This window comes from Podarcis pityusensis, assembly GCF_964106645.2.
Source record: "Podarcis pityusensis genome assembly, chromosome: 7".
NCBI lineage: Eukaryota > Metazoa > Chordata > Lepidosauria > Squamata > Lacertidae > Podarcis > Podarcis pityusensis.
The window spans coordinates 77,450,713-77,467,154 of record NC_138031.1 but is presented as its reverse complement, the minus strand read 5'-3'; the positions used below and the strand labels follow the sequence as shown (position 1 = coordinate 77,467,154).

At 40.8% G+C, this 16,442-nt stretch overlaps 1 protein-coding gene across 2 annotated transcripts in view; it reads right to left on the bottom strand.

Moving 5' to 3' along the window:
- RETREG1 (reticulophagy regulator 1) overlaps nt 1-16,442 on the bottom strand; it is a 46,701-nt gene that overhangs the window by 22,726 nt on the left and 7,533 nt on the right. For both annotated transcript variants that reach the window (XM_081014900.1, XM_081014899.1), the window contains exons 2-3: nt 9,531-9,637; nt 9,051-9,081 (exon numbers count right to left, since the gene is read on the bottom strand). In XM_081014900.1, the coding sequence (XP_080871026.1) occupies nt 9,051-9,081; nt 9,531-9,637 (138 nt within the window). The remainder of the gene's footprint in view (nt 1-9,050; nt 9,082-9,530; nt 9,638-16,442) is intronic.

The window sequence follows — 16,442 nt, the reverse complement described above, 5'->3', positions numbered from 1 at the left end:
CTAATTGGTTCAACTGAACCAATTCAAATGTAGAGTTTGCAACATGCACTGCATGGTCCTGATTATTTGGAATGGTTTCAGCTGTTCTCACCTTCAAATGCTCTAAAAAGAGATATTTTACATGGCATTTCTTCTACATTTTTTTGGAAATGTACTTGCTGTTCTTGTGTTTTTAACTGTTTTTAATTATCTTCAGTATACATCAATGCTGTTCAGAAGATGATTAGTAAATTAATGATGATGATAATACTACTCCTGTATTATTATAATACATTTATTCTGACAGGTCTCTAATGCACACACAAAGCTCCTCATTAAACATAGGTTTCCTTATTTACAACAATGTTGGAAACAGGTTTTGCACATTTAATTCAAATGCATGCAGCTCAACTTCCAATTGTACGAAGACTGAGACAGCCCATATTCACAGAGAATTCATCATGTTCAAGGAGCCTTGAAGTCAGCCTCAACCAGGAGACATTATCTTAGTGGTAACATACCAAGGTTAATTATTAATTTTTAAGAAAATAAAGTTCTGTATGAAAGCAGAGTTGTTTGCGTATGTATTAAGACCCCAGAGAAACACACATGAAACTGCAAAGACTTGGCATAATCCAGCCAAGGATAAGCACATTAAATTCTAGTGGAGAGATTTAGGGTAGCACTTAATTCTCCCATTAAACTCAATAGGACTTAAGTTATCCAACTCCTACCATTTTAAGTTCTTTAAATTATGCTTACTTGAAACTTATACCATTCAATTTTATCAGAATATAAACAGGTAAATACCTAATTTGCCGCACTAGCACATTCTCTGAATTTGTTACAGAAAGAAGTGTCACAGAGCAATGAAGGTACATAAGGGGCCACTGCTACAATGCAAGCTTAATTACTTATTAAGGCTGAAGAAGCTTATCTGGAAGCATTATTATTTCTTTGTTTGCATAACACCGTGCCCTTTCAAAAAGGGCAGCACTACTGTAATGGAAACACAAAGCTAAACAGCTAAATATATGTGCCTTTAAAAGTTAGATATAAAATTGTGCGTATCAGCTAAAAACACCAAAATATCAGTAGTATGCAGGAGTAATACAAGCAACTATAACATGATTCTCAGATCCTATAGAAAGCCAGCTGGAACAGAAATGCTCTAGCAACACATGATCGTTGCCATGGTGTCCAAAAAAGCATCCCTGAAAATCAAACCCTATTCACGTCCAGAAAGGAAAGAAAGGAACCACCCAAGTCGGTCACACAGTTGGCCTGAATCACTAATCCAGATATTATTAGACCTGTCCTCTGAAACACTTAGAAAATGTGGTCTTCTAAAGTTTGTTGTTTCTAAGTGTCAACTGGAGCGTGCTACTGGCTACAGAAGGGGCTTTCCATGTAAACTGATAAAAATTTTCCTTAAGGGAAATATGTCTATGAAAGGGAATTTAGTATCCAAACAGTTTGGGCATATTTGTACCAGGGACAAACTACATGTCCTGTCAATTACAATTACAGTGGTACCTCAGGTTAAGAACTTAATTCGTTCTGGAGGTCCGTTCTTAACCTGAAACTGTTCTTAACCTGAAGCACTACTTTAGCTAATGGGGCCTCCCACTGCTGCCGTGCCACTGCTGTGCAATTTCTGTTCTCATCCTGAAGCAAAGTTCTTAACCTGAGGTACTATTTCTGGGTTAGCCGAGTCTGTAACCTGAAGAGTCTGTAACCCAAGGTATGACTGTATAATGAGGGACTTCTGTTTTTGCTCATAATAATCAGAAGGAGAATAAGAAGAATTATATGAAATAGACTTTAAAGAGTTTTTAAAAAAATATTCACATCAATCTACTGATTTGGAGGAGGTTTGTAAATGCCTAGTAAACACGTCACAACAGTCTGTAGGTAACTCTGCTTCTAACAGGTACAGTGTGGATTGCAACAGGCATGTGGAAGAGATTTGTGCAGCAGCACTCCATAGGAGAGAACAGCAGTGGAAAGAAATACCTCTTTACCGTTCGCACCGTATAGGCTGCACAATGGGACTCTATGGCTCCAGCATGTCACTATTACCACAAATGTTTATCTACTCTGTTTTCAAGCCAATCATCTACTTGGCAATTTCCCTCTGAAGGAGTGCTAAAAGGATTCCTAGGCCAAAAGCTGACCAAGATGCCAGCTAAACCACCACTAATATCAGTGGATAAATCCTCCACTGCATTCTGGAAACCAACTACAAATCAGCTACTTCTCATCATAGAGGGAAAGACCTTAAACTATTCTATACATGTTGAGAATATGACATAGTTATTACAGCAATAGTTCAAAACAGACATTTGGGTATTACACGTTTCATAACAAGGCTTTATATCAGAAAGTTTGCGTAGCAGTCTGGACATGGGGACTGATCATGTGGCACCTGCAGAGGCCTTTTACGTAGGACCATCTTCATTCCTACTGACCTTATTGGGTGTTAAGATTTTCAGAGGGTGATTCTAAAGGTAAAAGGAGGTAAAGGACCCCTGGACAGTTAAGTCCAGTCAAACTTGACTATGGGGTTGTGGCGCTCATCTCGCTTTCAGGCCAAGGGAGCTGGTGTTTGTCCACAGACAGCTTTCCGGGTCATGTGGCCAGCAGGACTAAACTGCTTCTGGCACAACGGAACACCGTGATGGAATACAGAGCGCACGAAAACATCGTTTACCTTCCCCAGTACCTATTTATCTACTTGTACTGCTGTGCTTTCAAACTGCCAGGTTGGCAGGAGCTGGGACAGAGCAATGGGAGCTCATGCCGTCGTGGGGATTTGAACCGCCAACCTTCTGATCAGCAAGCCCAAGAGGCTAAGTGATTTAGTCCACAGCACCACCCGAGTCCCAGGAGGGTAATTCTACTATCCTCAGAAGTGTGGTGCATGCTGGGCTGGGACGCTGCTTTCTCTGCGGCAGTTCCTAAATTGTGGAAGTGCCTCCCTACAGCCAATTGCTCCCTTTCTCAGGATACTGCTGTGCTGCTGAGTCCCCCCCCCCAAAAACAAACCTTACTCTGAAGAATCAACATTGTACAGCTTTTGTTATGCTAAAGACACACATCTCTACTGTGGTCTTTTGACATTTTAGGTACAGTGGTACCTCGGGTTATATACGCTTCAGGTTACAGACTCTGCTAACCCAGAAATAGTACCTCAGGTTGAGAACTTTGCTTCAGGATGAGAACAGAAATCGTGTTCCGGTGGCACGGCAGCAGCAGCAGGCCCCATTAGCTAAAGTGGTGCTTCAGGTTAAGAACAGTTTCAGGTTAAGAACAGACCTCCAGAACGAATTAAGTACTTAACCCGAGGTACCACTGTACTGTGTTTTCTGGGATCCACCTCTTTTGTGAAATTCACACGGTTCCGCTCCATTTGGAATGGTTTTGGTTGTTTTTTCGTTTTCAAAGTTTTACCTTTTTATAATTTTATATTATATTTATAGTTACCCACCAGGGGCCCTTATGCTGAAAGGTAAGAAATTCAATAGATAAATAAACTTTCCTGTTGCTCACATGGTCCGTTTCTCCACCCCTCCCCAAGCTAGGTTTAAAACAGTATTTTTGTAGCCAATAGAGTAAGTTGCAGTGTGTACTTGTCATGTGTTTTTGTGTGTGTGGTGTTCACAACAGTTTCTCCAGTCTGCAGCTGTGCCCACAGGCCCCCAAAGACTGGCAAACACACGAGTGCTTGATACATATTCAAGTATAAAAAGATCCCAAGCTAAAATCAGTCTTGCAGACACTGGGATTAGGGAGAAGGGCTTGCAGGGAATGCTGCCGAGAGCTTAAGCAAGGACAGACACTGTTGTTTTCTATAGCGGATTATAGTAGGGAACGTGCTACAAACAGAAACAGTGCACCACTTCAAAGTCGTAAGTGATTTATGGCACATAAACACATTGGATCTCGACCGTTTTCTAGGGAAATAGCTTCACAGAAACTGTGTTGCAATGTGCTGTGCTTCTATGCAGAGCTGCATAAAACACAATGCTGCATACGAGCAGAGGGGATGCTGAAACTATTGAAAGGAAATAAACATGTTATTCTGCTGATGTGTTCACATGCTATGATAAGCTCGTTCCAGGACATTCCTGCTGAAGTTAGTGACTAATCAGAAGTGCTGCTGGAGAAGCACACCCTCCATGTCGTCATAACCCGGATGTTTGCACATGAACCTCAGCTGCTGCTGTTCCAGGTTCTTGTGCCTTCTGTAAATAATTCCCATAGAGTGTTTTGTAACCCAATGCTTGTGTTTCGAAAACCAGGATACAAGAAAAGGTCACAAGGCTACATTTTTATTCTCCAGTAATAGCCATTCTGGGCTCTACCCTTTTGTGCTTCACAAGCCTCACTCTCACACACTTTCCCGACTATTAAAAATCCAACAGCCACATGATAATCTTTCAAACTTCAACAAAACAAAAAAATTCCTTCCAGTAGCACCTTAAAGACCAACTAAGTTAGTTCTTGGTATGAGCTTTCATGTGCAAGCACACTTCTTCAGATACCTTTTTCGTGCTTGCACACGAAAGCTCATACCAAGAACTAACTTAGTTGGTCTTTAAGGTGCTACTGGAAGGAATTTTTTTGTTTTGACTATGGCAGACCAACACGGCTACCTATCTGTAACTGAAACTTCAACAAAGTCAGTCTTTGCCTACAAACAAATCAAAACCTTGTTTCTTCCTCACTTCCTCATTTTCTGTAAACAATTAATAGATAACATATAAAAAATGTAACTGAGGTTCAAATAAAAATGTACAAGTTTAAAAAACAAACATACCACACCTTTCTTAAACAATGGGAAAGAGGCTTCTATTCATTAAATTGTGTTCCTGTGAATCTTAGATCTCTGTGGAAGTATTTAAAATCCAGCCTTCTGTTTTCAATAGAGGTAGGAAGATAAGGAACAAAATAAAAAAGAACAAGGAGGAGGTGGTGGATATAAATTTATGTGCATCAGCTTAAAAAGGAGTCTGATAGAGTACCAGGTCTCCACAGTTGCTGTTCTGAGCTATGATGTTGTAGCAATGAAAACACTCCAGAAAGACACCTCCTCTGCCATTACATTTATGCAAAGAATTCATTTGCACATATTTCCAGAGGCAAAATACAAGAGTCAAACTCCTAGGAGTAAAGGAGCTTCAGAGGAAGAATACAACATGAAACAGGTGAACATGAAACAATTCATCAGGTAGTCCAATGCCATCACCCATGTGTTAAATCAAGGCAAAGGTGTTTTTTAAAAAAGTCACACTGTTGTTGTTTAGTCATTTAGTCGTGTCCGACTCTTCGTGACCCCATGGACCAGAGCACGCCAGGCACTCCTGTTTTCCACTGCCTCCCACAGTTCCATCAAATTCATGTTGGTAGTTTTGTGAACATGGCCAAAGTATTGGAGCCTCAGCTTCAGGATCTGTCCTTCCAGTGAGAATTCAGGGCTGATTTCCTTAAGACTGGATAGGTTTGATCTTCTTGCAGTCCATGGGACTCTCAAGAGTCTCCTCCAGCACCATAATTCAAAAGCATCAATTCTTCGGCGATCAGCCTTCTTTATGGTGCAGCTCTCACTTCCATACATCACTACTGGGGAAACCATTGCTTTAACTATATGGACCTTTGTTGGCAAGGTGATGTCTCTGCTTTTTAAGATGCTATCTAGGTCTGTCATCGCTTTTCTCCCAAGAAGCAGGTGTCTTTTAATTTCGTGACTACTGTCACCATCTGCAGTGATCGTGGAGCCCAAGAAGGTAAAATCTGTCACTGTCTCCATTTCTACCTGTGTTAAATCACACTACCTGTATTAAATTAGCTTATCAAATATCTGCTTATCTATGCTACCCATGACTGTTTCAATGGTTCCTTGCCACACTACAGGTGCTAATACAATTACCTCAGCAAGCTGGTACTGTAAGAGGTTCAAATGTGTGCCTACTTAACATATATTTAAGCTCTAATTATCACCAGTTTCATGTTTGCATCTCCTTGCCATTCAACTTCACCTTACCATTGTCTCCTTTATATACCCACCAACTAAGAATTCACTAATGCATCTGATAAAGTAGTATTGACTCCACAAAAGCTTCTGCCGCAATACATTTCTTAGGTCTTTAAGGTGCTACACTTTGATTTGTTTTTGTATATGCTTTATGTCACGCACTCTCAGGATTCCAGTTCCAAGAGTTCCATTAATATCAGGTTGAGAGCGGGATTTCTATTTGCAAGGATAAAGATTTCCAAATCTTTCCTTTTTAACACAGTTAAAAACAGTGAACCATATCTGGCCACCTAAAAGGATATGTGCCCCCCAATTTGTTATTTAAAATATACACAAGGGGTTTTTATTAACCATTCTGCAGCAGCCTCGATCGAAAAGAGTTTGGGAAACATTGTTCTACAGCAGGGGTGGCCAACTCTCAAGAGACTGTGATCTCAGAATTAAAAACTGGCAGTGATCTACCCCCATTTTTCAGCTCATAGTTGTTGAGCTCTTTTTAGGGAGGAGAAAAGCCCTGTAAAAGCTTTGGGGGGGGGGGAGTGTCATGGGGGGGGGGTTAAAGCCAAGGGACAAAGGGGTAAAGTCACTCACAAAAAGATCGCTACAGATCAAAACACAGAAAAAGCTCCATCTTCCCTTCCAGAGATCATACAGCAATGGAGGGCATGGCGTAGGGGCCTGGCAGGAATAAGTTTTAGCTGCACTAAGGAAAGGGAGCCAGAGATCCACCACGATCTACCAAAATCTAGATACAGTAGACAATAGGAAAGGGAAATAACACTCTGCTGCCCTCTACTGGAACTTCACACCAGCTTCCAAACATATGGCACCATTCCCTTAAAACCAAAAGCAGAGACTGCAAACCCCCAGCAAACAGGCATGCTTCCACTTGTTCAAAAGTAAGCAACTATGGGCAGGGTCCATTTTTTCTTTTAGCTTCTGTCAATGATGCTAATCATAGCTATGTGCCCAATTAGTGAGACGATATGAATGTTAGATGTTCTCTGAAGGATATTGTTATCTAAAACACTTTCAGTTGTGCCCTGTATTGACAACTATGGAAGGCAGAGATGGGAGGGGGCAGAAAGGGGCTGAGAAAGTGCATGAAGTCATACACACACACACACACACACACACACACAAAATCACTGCTGATCTGTGACTAGAGGTTTCGTTTATTCCTGCAGGTCATTCAATTGGTAAAATGCAGCCCACATAAAGTGTGGTAAGCAGATGAAACATTCACATATTGTATAACAGAATAAAGGATAGAACAACTGAGGAGTGTCAGGAATATGAAAAGTACAGTGGTACCTCTGGTTACGTACTTAATTCGTTCCGGAGGTCTGCTCTTAACCTGAAACTGTTCTTAACCTGAAGCACCACTTTAGCTAATGGGGCCTCACGCTGTTACTGCGCCACCGCCGCGCAATTTCTGTTCTCATCCTGAAGCAAAGTTCTTAACCCAAGGTACTATTTCTGGGTTAGTGGAGTCTAACCTGAAGCGTCCGTAACCTGAAGGTACCACTGTACCACAAAAAGACATGGTACAACTTTGGAACAGACAATACAGGTGTGTTCAGATATAAATAAACCCTCACCTCTTTCTTCACTCCCTACCCTGCACTTCGATTCCTATCTAAGATTCTTGGCACTGGCATGTACTGTACCAGAAAATAAAATGCACGTAAAATAAAATAAAATAATAATAAAATAAATGATAAAAATAAAATAAAATAAGTCATGAAACTACAAAAGAAAAAAGGTAGAATTTTATCTGAAGTCAACAAGAAGGTCACCTGAGTCTACCATGATCAAATGCAATGCACCACAATGGTGTATTGAAATCTGAAAACCTGGTTTTCGATTTTGAGTTAGGAGTGAACACTGGTTAACATTAATCATGAAAACATAAGTACAGGCATAATGCTGAACCGCGATTAATGGTGGCAGGGGAAATGGAGCACATAGTTCTATAGCTCATTCACAATACTTCCACTGCTTGGTTAAGGGATGAGCCACGTTACAAATCTCACTTTATCCTTTTTGTGCACCAAACTGCCACACACACATAATGCAATTACAATATTGTAGGTATTGGCTCTGGTGTACAAGCCCGTATAAAGCTTGGGATCAGGATACTTAAAATATTTCAAGTAGACTAACAGGACTAGAGGCTGCAAAGCTCTAGGTATCCCTAGAGGGTATCTAGGTATCTAGAAGGACCTTGTCAATACAGAAATATGGGTAGGAGAATGTCCTATAAATAAAGGCTAATCTAGACAGCAAGTAAAATCTATTCTACAGCTAAAGTGTTTAGAAACTCCAGCGGGTACAGAATGCTGCAGCGAGGCTCCTCACGGGGTTTCTGCCATGGGAGCATATTCACCCAGTGCTTTTCAAGCTGCACTGGCTCCCGGTGGAGTACAGGGTCAGATTTAAGGTGCTGCTTTTGACCTTTAAAGCCCTTCACGGCCTAGGACCCTCGTACCTACGGGACCGCCTCTCCTGGTATGCCCCACGGAGAGCCTCAAGGTCCATAAATAACAACACCCTAGTGGTCCCAGGCCCTAAGGAAGTTAGATTGGCTTCAACCAGAGCCAGGGCCTTTTCAACTCTGGCTCCGGCCTGGTGGAACGCTCTGCCTCATGAGACCAGGGCCCTGCAGGATCTGATTTCTTTCCGCAGGGCCTGTAAGACAGAGTTGTTCCGCCTGGCCTTTGGCTTGGAGCCAATTTGATTCCCTCCCTCCCTCTCTTTCTTTTTTCTTTTCCTTCTCCTCCTGCAATGAGGCTACATTTTAATATTTTAATGTTCCATTATTTTAATGTTGTATTTTATTTTTGTTTTTAAGTTGTAATCATTCATCTTGTTTTTATTATTGCTTGTAAGCTGCTCTGAGCCCGGCCTTGGCTGGGGAGGGCGGGGTATAAATAAAAAATTATTATTATTATTATTATTATTATTAATGTCCCAATACCATTTTAAAGTTCTAATATTGAGTAGTGACCAGCAATATAACACTAACACTTACCGGTCAGTGAGGCTTCTCCACAATTGTGCACCTGAAAACAAGATAAGGATAAATAAGATATTTTTCCACATATGGTCCAATGTTTATAGTATATGCACATATTCTCTTGTATTAACTAAACTATAAAAATGCAAAATTGGGGCCTGATGTTCTACTGAAAGAAATCATATCCCACTGTGCAAACACGAGCCCTTGAACAAACCTATACTATAACTCTAGAATGTGGTCTTGGTCTACATATTATAGGAGACTGGTGCATTTGAATATGTCAAAGAATAAATGTATGCAATAGGAGACACTGTTCAGAAAGTCTTTAGCAAGCTAATAATATTAACCTACCTTTCTACTTAACATAACCCTCACAGAAGCTTACCATAAAATTTTAGTACTGCAGTTAGAAGGATAAAGGGATATTGACAGGTTTCCATACATTGCTGATAAACATTTGCATGTTAAACAGATACTGAAGCAGTGTATTACCTCTTTCTCTAGACAAGACCAAATCCTGCATGATCTGCAGCATTACAACGCCAAGGAGTACATGTGAAATTAGATGATACAGTCTCCAAGGAGTCAGTGCAAGGAACCTAGGAGGAGGAAGAGAAAAACCATTTTACCATGCAGATATATAAGGCTTTCCTTGCCATATGAAAGCACAATAGCAAGTCAGGTAACTTAACGTCATAAAGAGCCTCCCCCCAAGCTGGTGCCCTCCATCATTCCTGACCACAGGGAATGATGTGCGAGCGTGGTGGGAGTGGGATACTGAATATCTGAAGGGCTGACTAGCTTGGGGAAGGCTGTCACTGATGAAGGAGAAAGGCCTAACAGAGTTAATCTGGAATTAGGGAGTTAAAGGTATAGCAGGCCATTATCATCAGACTGCAGAGACTAATCAATGGGTTCATGACACAAATGTCACTTCCCTACTCCACAAAAGGTAGAGTATCATAGCTGGTGAGTCTTAACAGAACTCTTAGTCACTATACTACGCCAGCTTTGTCAAGACTCATCAGCCATAAACCTCTACGTTTTGTGGAGCAGGGCAGCACCTGTCTCACACTTGTGTCATGAACCCCTTCCCTGACCTGGTAATAAAAATGTCCATATTACATAGCTGCTGTAAGGCTATGCGATATAATGTGAAACACCAGGAAAAAGCCTGACCAATACAGATTATTATGCTGGTGAGCAGGAAAAGGGGAGATTTGTCAATGAAATACCAGACGACCCCAACTGACAAGTTTTAACATCTGGTAGACATGGCTGAAAATGCTACACCTAACTATAAAAAGCAGTTATTCATTCAAACACTAATTACACTCAAGTTTCTATCTTCACGGTTGCACAAAAAAGCTTCATGTGTTTGTGAGGAGCCCTTACTAGCTCTCATTTCCTCTCCTCCTTCCTTTTTCCTCATTGAGATTTATATTCTGCTCTCTGCTTGGTGACAACACTGATATCATTCTGGTATTAGGGCAAAGGCTTAAATCCCCCGCCCGCCCCCCAAAAAATTCTAGCATGCAGTGTAAGTTGTTTGGAGCATGGTTTTATCTAGTTGTGCTGCTGAACTTCTGTGACCACTGCTTTCTGTTACATTCATTTTTAATGCCAATTTTTAATACTGAATTTTATATCTGTGGTTTTTTAAAGAAACAGGTACTCCACCTTGAGAACCTTATATTGAAGGGCAGCCTAGAAATAAGGCAAAATAAATATTTACCATTGATTCGCTACACATAGCTCATGACATAACTGCAGTTATTTTCAATCTCAATGAACCCCTTCCGAGATAGAGAACTGGGCAACATGCTATGCTGCTATCCTGGAAAAGCAGTCTAAAAGGAGAACACGGCTCCACCAGCTTGAGATCATTTTCTAAAGCTGTTCTCCAAATCCCTTTTTTATTTCTAGAAAATCATGGAAGTTCCTTCCCACTAGCTGCCTCTAGAGCAGGTGAGGCAACTTTAGCCCCTCCAGATGTTGCTGAACTAGGGACAGGAGTTTTAGTTTAGTAACATCTGGAAGACCAAAGGTTCCCCACGCCTGCTCTAAAGGCAAGAAAAGCAATACAGGCTTGAAATAGTGACTCCTGGTTTGCCTTTTCCTGAAGAAGAGAGCCCCAACTGCCATACCCATCTTGAGAGGAGCACATCTCCTTGCAAACAGGAAGGTGTCATCATCCCCGGCTGGCCTTTTCCATTTATATTTATCCTGCAGCTTACCTTTCCTAGCCAGCAGTGGAAAGGAGAGAGACAAAGAGGCTAGCGGTTACTCCTCTCCTTCAGGAAAGAGCTGCTTCTGTCAAGAGTATGCAGTGCCTGCAACTTTTGTTTTCTTGGAGGGGAAGAACGACACTGGGCAAAGCAACTAGACATCCAGTACTCTGAGTCTTTTCTGCCATCAGTGGCAGCTGATAAGAGGAAGCCTTCAATTTTTATATACAAGCCAGGAGCATGGCAGTTGCTTTAAAAAGTCAAGGGGCTTTGGGGTAAAATGTAGACATCAAAAACATCTGGAGAGGGACACAACGGATGGGAGCTTAATTGGGTAATATTAGAAGCCTCTAAGGCAAGGTGGGGGGGAAGTTAGATTTATATTCTCATTCAGCACCAAGTACTCTAATAGGCATATTGGAAAAGTGTAAAGAATCAGTCCAGTAGCATTCCTGGATACAATGTCTATAGGAAAGACGGTGTAGTGTAGGGCTTAGCAGGGGCATGCCAAAGAAGGCATGGAGTGCAACATACTAGAAAACGTCTAATAGGAACAAACAGGAACTATGGGTATGAGTGCCAGATGCAAAAAAAAAGAAGGAAAAAAAAAGTTTTATGCCAGAGATATTATTGCTCTCCTGATCAAAACAGTGAAAGTGGTCTTCAGATGGGTGGTGGGGAGTCAGGATCCAAAGGAGAAAGTTTTATAATAATCAGTGTCTTCAACTTCTTTCACAATGAGTGAGGAAGATGCACATTTGAGTAATCAGAAAAATGTTTCCAGATGCAATCCATGACTATGCCCATGAACCCTTCCTGGCCATAGTCTTGAGTGGTGCCCAGTGCCTAGTACAAGATTTCAGAGTACTCAAATCAACTGAGAACAGGGATCAAAGTGCTAACAAGTTCAAAATGTATGTCCATGAAAAGTTGCCCAAAAAGCTCAACAGAGTCACACTTTATTTCAAAAGACAAAACATCTCAGAAGTGAGAGGGTTAGTGAAAAGGAAGCTTTTAAGAGAGCGGAGGTTAGCTCTTTTCCAAGACGCTTGGAAATAAATTTTAAAACCATCAATCAAATGCTCAGCTAGAATATATGCAACAACAAGGAAATGTACCAACAGGGAGGCCGTGCAGATCTCCCCACACCCCAAGGACTGCCAACAGATCCAAAAGGATGCAAATATAGTTGACAACCAGAAGCAAGAAAGTTATAAAAAGGCTGCTTTCAGAAAATTTGGCTGGATTTCAATCCAGCTCACTCCCTTCCAAATTGCTTGCAATTGAACAGCCCAATGTCTGCATGTTTCTTATTCCCTTCCACCTGGAACCTCATGTCTGTTCAGTCCAAGGGCTGGGAAGAAAGGTGCGGCAGCTGTGCCTCGGGTGAAAATGGAAGCCCAAATAAGAAAAACAAAAGGGAGCAAATACGTTGGCAAATGCTAATTGACAAAAAGCAATAAAAATAAAATAATGTGATGGACATATTTAGAAAATGTTTAAGACCAAAAATATAAAATGTCTGTAAATATGTCAGAAGCAGGAAACCAGTCAGCATGGCATTTGAGCCATTAGACAACAATGGAGTGCTTGTGGAACACAGGGATGTTTTTTCTTTATTTTCTTTATATTTATTAAGCTTACAAAAAGATAATTAAAATCACAGAGTAATCGAGTTACAAAAACTAAAATACCAGCAATTTAAAATACAACTAATAAAATACGATTCAATAGAAAGCAGTCTGAAACAAGCCTTAGCTGGTAAAGTGTACTCTTAGCAACCAACATTATTTGCACCTTCACTGATAGTTCCTAGTCTGGGAGAACTCATTCACCCCCCAAAAAATGAGCTGCAAGGCTCCACCCAGACTGGAGCTGGTTTGCCTTCATGCACTCCAAACCCAGACCCCTGTCCAAATCTGCACAGCCTTCCTGGAGCTAGTAGCTGGAAAAGAGCCAGCATTAACCAAGTAACCAACTAGGAAAGATCTTTAGGTCATGGAAGGTAGCTCAGTAAAAATGTCAACTCTGCATGCAGCAGCTGTGAAAAAGGGCAAATTCCGTATGAGGATCATTAGGAGAGGCTTGAAAACAGAACTGGCAGTACCACAATGCTGTTGTACAATCTATGCACATGTGCATAATGCTGCTTGCCCTGCCTCCAAAAGCAGAGGAAGGTGCAGAAAAACACAACAAAGGTTATCAAGAGAATCAGCCCTATGAGGAAAAGCTAAAGCTTTCAGAATTTTTTTAAGCTGAGTGGGGAAAGCATAAGTGGAAGGGTATAATGGAAGTTTGTATAATTATGTATCATGCAAAGAAAGACGAGAGTAAGAAGTCCATCTCTGAACACTGTAGAATGCAAAGAAACTGGTGGTCAGCAGGGTTAGAACAGTCAAAAGAATGTATTTCACATAATACAGTACTGGAATTCCCTGGCACAATAAGTGGTAATGGCCACCGGCTTAGATGGTTTTTAAAGATTAGACAAATCCACACAAGATAGGCCTATCAGTGGCTATTATCCAGTTTCAGAGGCAGTACGCCTCTCTATACCAGCAACTGGGAATACAAGCAAGAGTGGGTATTGCTTTCAAGCCCTGCATATGGGCTTAATGGAGGCATCGGGTGTGCTGCTGCTGAGAAGCAGGATGTGGAACTAGATTTTGGTCCGATCCAGCAAAGCTCTTATATTCTTATAGCTGTTTCGTAAGAACAGAATAGTGCATAACTTGTCTCAGATGATGTTCCCATCCTGCACATGGTTAGGCTCCTTGAATCCCATTGACTTGAATGGAACTTATAGCAATTATAGCAATGACCTTTTCAAGTGTTCAGAACAAACTGCGATTCAGAATAGAGAGATGCTTGCTGATTTATTTATTTTTAAAAAACCTATAGAGCTTCTTGGGATAAAGAAATACATTCTGAAATGTTTATTGAATTAAGAGATACATGGAAATCCCTTGGCTAATGTTCTAAATTTAGCATCTTAAGCTACAATAGCTTTGTCCCTAATCTAATACTTATTGCTAGAGACAAGAATGATACAAACAGCGTCACACGGGTACTTAGTTTCTGTCAAAGCTAGCATGTTCTCTGGTGAAGACATCAACCTCCTGCAAAAATGCATGTCATTTCAGTGACCTACTAGAGATGAACAAAAACAGAAATTAACAAGGAAAGCCTGGATTCTTACAAAATAGTCTGCCATCCAGTTGCACTCAAAGGGTTCTGTACCCTCTCCCAATTCTGTTTCTATGTTCTAAATAACCCTCTTACAAAGATGCTTTTTATTTTAAAAAAAGGACCTGAGGGCTTAGTTACAAGCATTTCCATGTAATGCTGTGGTTAGCTTCTATAACTGTGAAGAGCTACTGTTCTCCCACCTCTCCTTTTTATTTCAATAGAAAAACATAACTGTTTTTGGGGATGTGGGGTGGGGATCAACTGGCTTCCTTACATCTAAGCCAGTAGTGAGGAACCTCTGGCCCATAGGCCTAATTAGTCAGTGATGCTGTTTCAGCCAAGCCACAACCACCTGCCTATCTGTGGGGCAAATAAAGTTGTGGCTGGTCCAAAAGGGAGTTTGTGGGCACAGACTATCGTCTATTTGGTTGGCATTACCTACAAAGCCTGGTGCTCAGTGCTTTACAAATGGCAATGAACAGCAGATCATCAAGACTTACAAAGTGCTGTGCACCCACACTATTTGATTCAGATCCATGCAGGCAAAAATGGCTCACCTGGCTTCACTGTGATTTCAGGTGATTGACAAGTGTGTGGCATGATGATAGTAAGTATTTTTGTGGGTTAATAAGTTGCAAGGCTGTTACAGGAGAGGCAACATAGAAAGCACAAATCAAGACAAAAACGTGTAGATGCTTCTAAGTACCCAGCTATAGGGCTGGACAATCCAAAGTTACAAAAAAATAAACTTGGAACCTATTAAAAACCCAGAAGCATCACCAGTCTAATAAGCTTAAAAGCAAGTTTCTTAAGTTGTGCAGGTATTCATGGTTTGCACTGGTATATGGGATGTAGTGAAACAAATGACAAAATCAATGACCAACAGTAGAAAATAGGCAAACCAGAAGATTAATGTGTAAACAGAAGGCATGTTGAATTCAATGGGCCTCAATCCCCACTTTAAGTGCATAGCCCAAAAGAAAATAGAAGGACTAGATGTAAAGGGGACTGCTTTTAAACCAGGAACTTCTAATTAACATCAGCTTTGTGTTTATCTGAACAGGTAAAAACTAATTACTCACTTTGGAACAATCCAGGATCTTAAACCAATGAGGCTTTAAGAAACTGGTTTGTTCTGAAGCTGGTAGCCATAGTTTCCTGAACAGATAAAATGGGAAACTATGGTTAATTAGAGACATCCTGGTTTAATTATAGCTCGCTGCAGGGAGCAGCAAAGGGGCTGAATGTGCAGGCAGAAGGCTCATGTATAACTTGGTTAGCACTGTCCAAACACAGTCAGGGTGTCACAAACTTCTAATGTGTATATATTTGTTCTATTTGCACCGATATACCAGTCATATATTAAATGTATATACTACCCACTTAATAAAAAGAAAGAGGGTGGTTTAAAATAGATTTAAAACTACATCACCACAAGACTGCAGGATGCTGAATAAAAGCAGAATTCTAAACAGATACCAGAAGTGGTACTGTAACATCAGATGTTAAAAAACTGTAGTGGGGAAATAAAAAGGTCCTTTCAGCACTGCTCAAAAACATCAGCATAAGCACTAAATAAGGCACACAACCCCCAGGTCAGTCAACATCAGCTCCCTGGGAAGATCCCAGACCATGTAGGTCTTTTATGTAGAAGCAGGCAAGTACAACATCTAGTAGACTTATTTGTACAGCTGGTTGCAATACACAGGCCCAACAGGTTACCCTAAAAAAATACCTAAAATACTTATTTTCTGGCAGTTCAGAGTCTACGTCTGTCACAAAGGATGGGAGGTTAACATACCCTAAATTGTACTTACTTAGGCAGCCTCAATTAACATACAGTACTAGGGAGCTTCAAATTAATCAAAGGACAAAGTGCTAATATTTTACACGATAATGAAGCTGCTGTCCAACTGAGGAGTACTAAAAAAAGAAGCTCTCAATATTTAGCAAAACATTCTTATCCACTCTCCTCCATATGACATGT